Genomic DNA, 12,598 nt, shown 5'->3' with positions numbered 1-12,598 from the left:
TTACATTTAAACAAAATTTCTTATTTTATTAAGATTTATTAAATGGGACCTGCAAAAAATGAAGAGAGGATGCTTCCATAGCCACTCTTCTCCCTAAACACTCATATTTATTATGGTGTTAAACATGTGAAACTCCCACCATTGTGGATGATCTAAGGTGATAATAGTAAGTGATCATCAAGAGCATGGTATCTATCTACACCCTCTATCCTTTAACATGTGAGTCTTTTGTAAAAATATATTGTCTTCAAATAACTCATCCATTTTACTTTTCAATGCAATATTAATTACTTTTTTTATCATTTATAACTCTAATTAGTATTATTTTCATCATTCTCAATTCAATATATTTTACTTTGCATTTATGATAATGGTAAATACACCAATACTTGACAAACACACTTAAAATCATTTTTCTCTCTCCTTCACCAATACATTTTTTTAAGAGTAGTGATATATGTACATCTATTTCAAGACAACTTTCATGACAACCTTGCTTTTCTCTTCTCTTATTGGTCAAAAACAATGAAGAGAGAAAAAGAAAGAGAGAGAAAAAGAACATCATGTGAGTATGAAAGAGAAAGTTGTCAAAAAAATTGTCACAAATGATTGTACAAATATCATTTCTCTTTTTTTAATAGGTGTGAAATGAACCAAAAGTTCACTTAAATTCGAACAGATAGAGTATTTATTATTATCTTTATTAAATTAGACTCCAAACTACTTTGGTGACATCTCATCATCTTACATGCCACATCATTAAATTCTAATGTGGGACCCTTCAAAACACAACAATCCAACACCCTTCCATATTTTTCTCACCATCCATTTAGTTGGTACATGCTCTATTCACATTACCCCTCACAATTATTCAATTTATAATATTTACGGTTACTAGATTCATTAACTCTTATTTATCTTGTGAAAAAACAAACTCATATCTCTCAATTCATCTTCTTCGAATCATTATAGCACAAACCCACAACTTTGCAGCTTCCACCATCATAATATACAAGACTTACTTGGGGTGGGTACAATGGAGTTGCACAAGTTAGAATGAGGTATGACCATATCTTACAAGCCTCCCATTTTATTTCTGGCTTATAACTAATGTTGCATTGAATTAATAATCTATTAGTTGTGTGTAACAGTTTATTGCCATCACGAGTGTATTTACCATGTCCCTTTAGGACCAGGCCCTAGCCTAAGTTATGTCATTGAAAATTTTGTTGTTGTTCCTCGTTTGTATTTTTCTCAACGATCATAGCTCAACATATATAAGTCCCCTAGGCAAGGCATTAAGTTCACTATAGCCCAAAGAAGGCAACATCTATATCTGAAAAAGAGAAGGAAAATCTAACTATATCGTATTTTCTTCAATGACATCACTATTGTACTCTTTTCTTGGAAATTTACAAATAAATCCAAAATAATTAATTAAGATCCAAGTGTTTTATATGTTGATATCTATTCTTTTGGTAAAAATTATACTGATATATGTTTGTTTTATAAAGTCATCCTACGTTACATATTATAGAAGAATTATAATGTCTTATATAACTAAATACAAAATAATTTAGTTATCAATCCTCGCAACGCGAAGGTTTACATCTAGTTTGATTGAATTCGGGATTGTTAAGGACTACCTTGGCCTTATGAACCAACATGCTTAGGTCTTTTGTGACCTTCAGAGAATCTAAATGTTGGAAAAAGACAAGTTAGAACTTCATACCAATTATTATGTATTTTAGTTAGAGAAACAATCACTTCTCGACCGTCGGCAAAGTACATAAGTTAGACTTAATATTTACTAAAATAAGTATTTTGATGCACGTACTTAATTGATTTACATTCTTTAATTTAAGAAACTGATTTTCTTTTTTTACAAAAATAAAACGATATTCATTCATTCAAATTGATAGAGTACATCGACAAAATGTCTACAGATAATATGATAAAACCTAAGTAACCGAAATAACCATGCTTCCGGATCTGCAACATTGACGCCCAAATCATTGGTTGAATTTGTAATTGACTGATGTCAATCTTTTAATAAGAACTAAACGAACATCGCGACAAAACGCGAAATCAAACGCCGCGCAAGACGACGAACAACACAACGCCGCACTTAGACGACGAAATCACTAAAAACACAAAAGGAGAAACTTGATATATGTGAAAACCACTTATTTAGATTGAAAGAAAAAGATGTAGAGGGGTGATTCTAGGTTAAAAAATGACCTAAAATCATCCCTCCTCGATGAACGAAGGAGAAAGAAAGTTTAGAGAGAAGTTTGAGTTTCTCTCACTAAAAAACTAGGGCCGGCTCATTATTCATAATTTTATTTATAAATTTACTTAAGAAACTGATTTATTACTTCATCCTTAAATTATAAGTCACTTTAAGAGGAAAAAAAACGTGTCTCAAATTATAAATCGTTTTTCAATGTCAATAAAACATTAATATTTCTTTTTCATATTGTATCATTTACCGTTTATTTTAGTATCTTTTTTTAATTTTTATATTTATCATTTCTTTACCATTAGTTGATGAAGAATAATTTTGTAAAGTATTCAATAAAAAGTTGTACTCTTTCCGTTCTTTTTAATTATCACTTTTGTAGAAATTTTTTGTTGGGAAATGTTAACCGGTGCCCCGGGTACTAGTTAAGGACTTTAAATGGTAACCTTTTGTGAAAGCTTGTGTAATAAAGTGCATTGGAAATTGTAAAATTTGACATTTTTATGGAATAATTACTCGATTTAGAATGCTTAAAGAGTGTCCCGGGGGCACTCGTTAACAAGACCCTTGTTTGTTTATAATTAATTGTCACTTTTAAAGTTCAATACATCATTAAATGTTTTTTGTTTATAATTAACTATCATTTTTAAAGTTCAATACATCATTAAATGTTGTTTTGTCTATATTACCTTTAGTTATTTATTGCAGAGAGAAATATATGAAGTGTGATATTAAATGATTAAGGTTATTATTGGAAAAAGATAAATTGTTGAAGTGTGATATTAAATGATTAAGGTTATTATGAGAAAAAGATAAATTGTTGTGTAAAAAATAGTAAAATGTATTTGTTGTCCTGGTTTGGGTAAAAAATCAAAATGTGACAACTAAAAAGGAACGGATGGAGTACATTTTTTTAGTTATCTTAACCTATGCAATATTGCATACGATAGACAAGGCCCAATAACACTACCAAAAAAAAGACAAGGCCCAATAAAATAACTTATATTTTCTAGTACAAAATGAATTCCATTTTTTAATTTTGTGTGAAATTATCAAAATTTTAGTTACATTTTTTCTTTCTCATATAAAATTAATAAATTATGTTTTTTTTTTAAATCGGGTATTCTCTACGCGCGCAACTGTAGAGATCTGCATGCCCAAAAACTTAATTCAAACCAAGGATCTTATTCAAGTTACAATAGACTGGTTTTATCTCTAGAGATTTTGGGTTAATTAATTATATTTGTTAATTGAATTGAGATATTCGCACAGTACTATTTTATACTGAATTGGAAAAGTGAAATATTGACTTTTTACGTCAGATTTCCTAAAAAGTGTATAGGTTAGTACTAAAGTGTTGTTGGAGACTTGGATATGCATTTGTAGCATAGTAATAATGATTTTTCTGTCACTTTCATTAAGGTTCCTTACAAGGTAAGTACCTCTTCTTCCTTTACTCTCTCATTTCTTGATCAACGTTCTTGAGTTTCAAAGGTTTTAGCAGCAAAAAATGGTGAAAAAGAATAACAAAAGAAAGAAGGAAGAGATCGCTGAAGGTTGTTGCTTTGTTTGCAAAGATGGTGGTCAAATGAGGGTCTGTGATTCTAGGTAGGTAACTTCTCAAAACATCATTGCATTGCTGTTGCGTATATTTCATTTCAGAACTTCAAACAAAACAATGTTTCATGTTGATCCTCTAGAATACATGTTTTACTCTCTCTGTTTCATATTAAACATGTTTTTTTAAATTTTTTTTACTTACTGATATTTTAATTAGGTTTTCAATCAAATTAATTTCTTATTCTAATTTTGTTCCCAAAATCTTAAACCTTGGTTAATATGAAACAAATTGTGTAGTAGTAAGTAATTATATTATATCAACCTCAGAGCACTTGGATGAGATTCTAAAGGATCTCTTCAAGCAAAACCAGAGGTTATGGGTTCAAAAATCAGCTATGAGAATGCAGCAGTGTTAAATTCTCTGAGAGAGAGTTTTGCCATTGTAGTCCTACCCGGATCGAGAGATTAGTCTCTGCAGCTTGGTCATTACTATCATTGGTATGTTTTAATGTTGGATACCAAAGTTTGTTTGTGATTTTCTTTTTTATGGTTGATTACAGGGATTGCTTTAAAGCCTATCATGCGGAATGCGTGAAACAAGATGCCTCCTTTTTGACGAATGACAATCGGTGGTGTTGTGGTAAGCTGCTTCACCGTTTATTTTTGCCTTTATTATAGGGCATTCAATTACATTTCCTTTACTTTTGTTGGTGTCCTACATATTTATGTGTTTAAGAGAATCTGCCAAAATATATTTTAATTATTTTGATGCCGAATGACTTTTGAATACTTTTTATAGGTTCCCATTTTTGCTACCTTTGCGGTAGAGCATCAAAGTTTAGGTGCTTCTGTTGCCCAATAGCTGTTTGTGGAAAATGCTTCTATGATGCTGAATTTGCTACTGTCAAAACAACCAAAGGATTTTGTAGGCAATGCTCAAAACTTGCATTTCTAATTGAGACAAATGCTGACGTTGATTCTGATGGGGTGAGATATTTTTTTCAATCATGCCTTGTATTACCTCTCACTCTCTCCATATGTTTTATAATTATGTGATTTTCATTTGCAGGAGAAGATAGATATGAGAGCTCCAGATACAGTTGAAACTTACTTTTTTGAATATTATCAAGTTATCAAAAAAAAGGAAGGGTGGAATTCTCAGGATGTTTATACTGCCCGTGACATCATTAAAAATGGAAACATTAAGCGTGACTTGGATCCGTATGAAAGAGGTGAAGGGGAAGATGATACTGGTGAATCTGATGCAAGTGACTTTATAGGTTCTGACTCTGACGACTTGGATGGCACGTCAAGGGTTAAACCAGTAAAGAGAAAGAAGAATAAGCTTAAATCAATAAATAGGAAAGTAACAAAAGATAAGAAAAAGGATTTTGTTGGATGGGGTTCAAGACGTCTCGTAGATTTTCTTAAAAATATTGGTGAAGACACAACCAAAACTTTTTCCGAAATTGATGTTGCTTCGATCGTCATTAAGTACTGCCACAAAAACCAGCTTTTTGATCCCAAGAAAAAGATGGTAATCTGTGATGCAAATTTAATAACTTTGCTGAGGCGGAAAACAGTTAAAAAGAACAGCATACAAAAGTTTCTTGCATCACATTTTGTAGAAAATTTTGAAGAAACTGATAGTAATATCAGTAGTTCAGAAGAAAGGGATGATAATGAGGCATTCAAATTTCGAAAGCACGGAAATTTGAATTCAACTATAAAATCTTGTCAGAATGTACGTTTGGAAGAGCTGCCAAGTGGATTTGCAGCTATAATTAGTTCAAACATAAAACTTGTCTACTTGAAGAGGAGCTTAATTGAGGAGCTTTTGAAGCAACCAGAAACCTCTGATGGCAAAGTGTTGGGAAGTTATGTTAGAACCAAATCCGACCCAAATGACTTTTTACAGAAGAATTCTCATCTGCTTTTACACGTAACAGGTAATCTTGGTATTCGCTTAAAACTTAATGGTCTGAAAAAATCTACCATACAACTTTTTATTAAAAGTACAGTAGTTAGTTTTGCTAGCAAGAGGATCATACATGTAATTTTGATAGCAATTTGCTTTAATATGTAGAAAAGAATATTGCACATGACCAAGTCATACATTGTATCAAAAGCTTTCATCAGTGACCTTCTTTTACTAGCTAACATACTTTTCTTATATGCTTACATATATGTATCCATATCACAGGAATAAGAAGATCATCAAACCAAGAAATTCTGCTGCAGCTTTCTAATGTGCCCAAAGATGTATCTATCAGCCAAATTTCTGATGTTGACTTTTCTGAGGTATCATTACTTGGCTAACAATATTTTCTGCTGTGATATCCCACAATTCTGAAACCTAATTTCAATCAAAGTAGTGGTTTCCAAGTTAAAATCGAAACTCATTTTCAAAACCATTTTTTTTTATGTTTAATATACTGTATTATTTCCTGCGTAAGACCATAGCTGGGTTTCTGATGTGAAGGTGATTATTTATTATTGATTTCATAGTTTGTCGATGCTATCCGATATGATTTGTGTATCCATAATCTTCAAAAAAGTAAAAATATGCCTAGGTTATGGATTCTGCTGTAAACCATAAACTTACCCTAGTTGTTCATGTATATTCCATAGATTAATTCCTAATTATAAGCATTATATCTGCAGGAAGAATGTCAAGATCTGTATCAGAGAATGACAGATGGTCTGCTCAAAAAGCCAACTATAGTAAGTTTGCTGTATGTGAGTGATTTAGTATGTGCGATGAAAAAAACTTATGCTTGGTCATCTGATCATTTATGAATTAGGTACCTGTAAATCTTTTCAGATTTTAACAGTAAGAATTTATTATTTTGTGGTTCAATATTCTGCCGGCTGTACTTGAAATATCTCAGAAAAGTAAGGGTGAATGAATTTTATTTAATAATATTATAGTAATAAAAGTAATACATCTACAGAAGCTTCTTTACCGTACATATGTATCAGGTATCCATAGATAAAGTTTGAGACTTAAGCTAGAGCATATTAATATTTATAGCTATCTGCTAGTCTACTGATATACCAATTTCTTCACAATCAAGCCTTAAATTAATGCTATTCACTTGTTTCAACTATTCTTTTGCCTGAAATATAAATGCAACAGATCCTCACCTTAACACATGCTTGATAAAATCTAATATTCATTATTTCGTTTGGTAATTAAAATGTAGCCAACACATGTTTTGACTCTTCGACATTGATGTCAACGTCTATTTGTTCCATTGCAGAAATTATAGAAAGTTATATCTCCACATGGTTATTAGGGCCTGTCTTTTCATTTCATGCCCAATGTAACATTTCTTAATAAGTAATGTTATGTGATTGAAGCTAATATGTGTCAATGGCATATAGAAGAGGCCATTTAACTGGTGGGAAAAGGAGAAGGGTCACACGGGATGCGATTTAATTCGCAATGTAATTCACATGGAAGAAGCAATGATGAGCATTAATACCAACAGCCCATTGAGAAACATAAGCATACTATAGATTTAATGCCAAATATGCATTAGTTGCAACATTTATTGGAATCTAATAAGAGTTTCAGTTATTAAAGAGAGGGAAGACTAGATGGTTAGTCATTAAGAAGAGAGTTTCAGTTATAAAAGAGAGGGAAGCCTAGAGGGTGATTCATTCAGAAACATTATTAAGAATTGTTTAGGAGAGTTTTCTGTCAGAATCTTTAATTTTTTTTCTGTCATTTTAGACGACATTGATTTTGGGCATTCCCTTGTGTGAAATTGTGTTTCTTACTAGTAAGAATTAATTTGTTAATAGTTGATTGAATTTGTAGTGACCAAATGATAACCACCTTTGTGTTTCACAGCTGGAGCTTGAGCAGAAAGCCAGAACTCTGCATAAAGATATCACAAAGCATGTATGTGGCATATCAATATTATTGTGTTGTGGTTTCTTCAAAAAAAAAAATATTATTGTGTTGTGTAATATAATCCCTTTTTATATTGTAAAGATAGAGCTCAATATAATTCAAGATGAAGTTTCTTGCAATCTAGTATGTGAACATGGGCTATGAATCATGAAATTCCATACAAAAAACTCCCTTTACTATTTTCCAACATATAAAAAACTTATTATACATGCATAGAATTTACGTTCACATGATTGTGAAATTTACTTGAGCATGTGTCAGGAGGTGGTAAATCTACAAATAAAACTAAATTAAAAATCTGACCTTAAGATATCCCTTCCATCCTTTATCCCCGATTGTTCATTTTCTAATGGCTTATTAACATCATTGACGATTTCTGATTCCTTTAGAGTATAAAAGAACATATGATCTATCATATCTTGTTACTAATATTTGTCTCTCTTTTGCTTTACATGGCAGTGGATCTCAAGGGAGATAGAATTGTTACGAAATCGTATTGATCGGGCCAATGAAAAGGGATGGAGGAGAGAATATCCTTTTGTGATGTTTTTATTAATGTTACCTCATATTAAAAGCTAAATGGAAAAATGTTGTGAATTGGTAATTTGTTCCTTAATTTAATGCTGACAATTTGTGCCTTAACTATATTTCCATACACTTGCTCAGTACATGGACCAAAAACAGAAGCTTGAGTCTCTATCCGAACAATCACGTTTATTAAGTGAAATTCCAAAAGTAATTCCTGAACTGGTTGATACCAATCTGTCACTAGAAGATTCCTCAAGAAAAGATAAGCTTGAGCAAAACGAATTGCAAGAAGTAGCCATTGGAGAGAATTGTAACTCTGGAGGACAGTACTCCACATATAATGGTTTTGCTCAATGTCTGGATAAGAGAACAGATGTTGTAGGTCTGTCAGGATTTCCTATCTATACTCCCTCTTCTTTCATATATCTATTGTGTGCTTTAGCTACTTCGAGTTTTTAACATTTTGTATATAAGATTCTTGATATCGCATCTATACTTTTCTTCACATTGTCATGCGGTGATTTGTCATTGCATTGAGATTCTCTCTACAGTGACGACTTAGAAGCCAAATATATTGGCTGGTGTTATTAACCCCATTCATGTGTTGCTTCTTGCTTTCTTCCTTTTAATGTTGTTTATTTCCATTTCCTACCGACGTACTCCGATATCACAGTCCGAGTTCAATATAATATATCCTTTAATGTTTTATTATTCTCAAGCGGATCACTTTCACTTATTTATAATCTAATAGTGATATTTGTTATTATTTTGTTCCTATATTTGATTCACTAATTGAGGTTCTTCACATAGAAAAAAATTAACGTGCCACTAGTTTCATTTAAGTTTTTACCAAGTATGTGTAAAATGTATCTCACAATATCCTGTGTTAATTTTCATGACTTAGGTCCGAAATCTCCGGTGAAAAATAACCAAGATGATCCAGCCTTTCCTGCCACTGTTGAGCAATTATCTACCCTTGGTGCTTCTGAAGACAAAGATGATGGCAAGCCTGCACTCCTTAAAGAATCAAACTCTAATTGTCAGACCTTAAACCCAGAAAAATGTGGCTTGCCTCAATCAAGTAACACTATATCTGCTTCTGATGATGTAGATTGCAGAAATCTGAGTATTAACATGGATGTCAATCATACAGTAAAGGAAAGGCGAAGCGTTACTGTTTCGGATCCCATTAAGGCGATCGTCAATGATGTTATTGTTTTAAGTGACAGTGATGAAGAGGATGTGAATATTAAAGTCACTTCATCTGGAAGAAAGAGAGTGGAGGGTCCTGATATTCCTATTTGGTACTGCTCGGGTATTCGTGGCTGTGGAACAAGAGGGCCTTTTCCAATGACTGTACTCAAACACTGGAGTGAATTGGATTCCACATATGCTCCCTTAGACTTCAAGGTCTGGAAGACGGGCGAGAGTGAAAGAGAGGCAATGCTTTTGAGGGATGCACTTAAGCTCTTTTTTCCCTAATGTGAAAGTAAATCAAAATGAAGGGAAATCATCTCTATTAATACATCACCAGTGTTGCTTATCAATAGTTATTTATGTAATTTTGTTTTCACCAAATAGCTGCTTGTTGGAAATGCTGCTAGTAAAAAATTTGCTATTATAAACTCTTTATCCTTTGACAAATTCTGAGAGATGGAAAAATTTGTCATTATAAACTTTATTTTTCACGTTGAAAATACACAAAAGCTCTTGACACAAACACTATTTCTCATAAAACTATGATCAGGTTTCGACCATTATCCACAATTTCATGCAGTGGCAGAGATGGCGGTTCCAATATCTGCAGTGGTAAAAAAAGTACCATAAGTTTTCAAGAAATATTTTTAATTTTTTTGGGTGATTACATGATTCACATAGTACTGCAGAAGCAAACTAGTCAGACTAGATGAGAGAAAAATGATTTAAAGCTAGCAGACTATGGTTTATTGTTGACAATTTAAATAAAAGTTGTCATGCTTAATCACAATCTGACAACTTTTTTATCTTAGTATATTTTTATTTTTCTTAAAAAATGATATTTGTACAAATATTCTATGACAATTTTTATGATAACTTTATCTCTCATACTCACTTTATATTTTTACTTTCTATCTCTACTACTTTGGTTTCTGTGTCAATATCTACTTTTCTTTGTGGTTTTACCAAAAGTTGTCATACAAATAGTTATTCAAACAATACACCTTAAAAAAATGTATCTTACTGATTACATTAATCACATAATTTAAAAACTCAAAATGGACTCGAAAGTATTTCACTTGAAAATCACGGGTTTTTTTAGTGGACCAAAACGTTAAATCATGTAAAAATGCACCACACCGTGAAAACTATGGTGCTGTCTCCGGTGCAAGACCTGTATAGGTCAAGCACCCCGTGGGAGACCTCTAATATCTTTTTTTTTTGTTCAAAATCAATAGAGGCCATTAGATTTAAATGAAAAGTTAATGAATGGTTGAGATTTAAAGGATTGGTGACCCACTAAAATATTAATATTTAAACATTAGTATTCTTTTGAAGAGGTTAAACATTAATATTGATTTTTTTTTAAAAGCAATGAAATTTGGAATTACCTTTATTAAATGGTGTTTTGAGAACTGATTAAAAAAAATTGAAAATTCCAGGAACCGTTTATAAACATTAGAATGGATTTTTTTTTGTTACAATTGCTAATGGAGTTTGATATTTTTTTATTAAACGTCTTTGCTATTAAATTACATTTATATTTTTACTTTTAATAAAAACAAAATTTCATAAAAACCTGACATATATATTCATATTCTATTCATTACATTTTTTTCATATTTAAATTTATTCTTATCTATTTGTTACATGTGTTATTTGTATTGAAAATTGAGGGCGTTCATGGTTAGTTTGATTTGTTATAATTTGAAAGCAACATACATCCCCTTTATATTTTTAGTTTTAAACAAAATTAAAATTTCAGAAAAAAAAAACACCGTTCATAATTTTTAGACATTAATGCAATAAGAGCGGAAAGACGGGCACGCACGTGCCCGTCTTTTCGCTAGTGCATATAGTTTTAATCAAAATTAAAATTTCATAAAAAAATAACTGTTTATAATTGACACACATTAGTGTCGTAATAAAACAGACAGACAAAAAGAGTGCTCATTTGAACGCTAGTTTAAATAATAATTATATTAAATCAGTATTAAAAAGTAAAAGTAATTCCAAATTCCATTGCTTTTTAAAAAATCAAATTAATGTTTTTTCAGGGGAGAAAATCAAATTAATATTTAAATAATAACATTTTAATAAGTCACCAATTTTTTAAATATCAACCATCCATTAAATCTGATGGTCCCTATTGAGTTTGTACCAAAAAAAAAAATATTGGAGGTCTCCCACGGGTGCTTGACCTATACAGGTCTTGCACCGGAGACAGCACCGAAAACTATGTATAACCCATGTTTTGTTTCCGTTTTGAAGAAGGTAAACTTTTTGACATATTATACAACTAGATGATGGTCTTGTGTAAACTAATTTTAAGATTTAATACATTAAATATATTATATGTCAATATATGATTTATCATGTCTTTTGGATAAAATCCACAATTGTGTAACTAATTTTAAGATTTAATACATTAAATATATGTCAATGTATGATTTATCATGTCTTTTGGATAAAATCCACAAATATATTCATGATAATGGTCATGTATAACTAATTTTAAGATTTAATACATTAAATACATGTCAATGTGTGATTTATCATGTCTTTTGGATAAATCATATAATCCACAAATATATTTTTTACTAAAATTAAATTATGTTTGAGACCTAGAAAGCAACAAGAGTAAGACCCGTCTCCTTAAAATTTGTTTTTGCAAGAACATTGAAATACCACTAAAATCTCATTATTTTCTATTTGTTATGTTTCAACTAAGTCAATCAAATAAGACATTTTGATACATCATATTAATATGACACTGGAAGTGATCATTTCCCCCTTCCTTCTCTTTCTATATATGTGTGAATCATAATTTCCTTTCATATTTTTTTATAAAAGTTAATCTTTAATTTCTAAAATATCCCTATTTTTTAAAAGTGTTTTTAAACGTTAATTAATAAATAATGTGAATCATTTTTTTTTTGAGAAAAAATAATAATGTTAATCATTTTAATATTCACTAAAATAACAATCAATTGTTTTCTTAAAAAAAAATAACAATTGTTGTTTTATGTTCATCCATATCTTAAAATTTAAAAAATAATTATCCATGTATTTCTTATTATTTTTTAAGAATTTAATTTATATATTATGTTTAGTGTAAAAAAATTACACCGTCAGTACATCACAATTAA

General features: G+C 30.8%; 1 protein-coding gene across 1 annotated transcript; it reads left to right on the top strand.

Moving 5' to 3' along the window:
- The first annotated feature begins 3,620 nt into the window (after positions 1-3,620).
- On the top strand, positions 3,621-9,972 carry LOC146939503 (uncharacterized protein At5g08430-like). Its single transcript, XM_085753145.1, has 11 exons — positions 3,621-3,676; positions 3,747-3,850; positions 4,363-4,442; positions 4,602-4,789; positions 4,872-5,751; positions 6,006-6,103; positions 6,467-6,526; positions 7,662-7,712; positions 8,184-8,255; positions 8,382-8,634; positions 9,157-9,972. The coding sequence occupies exons 2-11, from the start codon at positions 3,753-3,755 to the stop codon at positions 9,732-9,734; spliced, it is 2,358 nt and encodes a 785-aa protein (XP_085609271.1). The 5' UTR covers positions 3,621-3,676; positions 3,747-3,752; the 3' UTR covers positions 9,735-9,972.
- The last annotated feature ends 2,626 nt before the right edge of the window (positions 9,973-12,598 follow it).

The sequence above is a fragment of the Medicago sativa genome, chromosome 3 (assembly GCF_051527215.1).
Source record: "Medicago sativa cultivar Bolivia chromosome 3, Bolivia_mono, whole genome shotgun sequence".
Lineage (NCBI taxonomy): Eukaryota > Viridiplantae > Streptophyta > Magnoliopsida > Fabales > Fabaceae > Medicago > Medicago sativa.
Note: the sequence above shows the minus strand (reverse complement) of the source record. Positions and strands in the feature narration are given on the sequence as shown.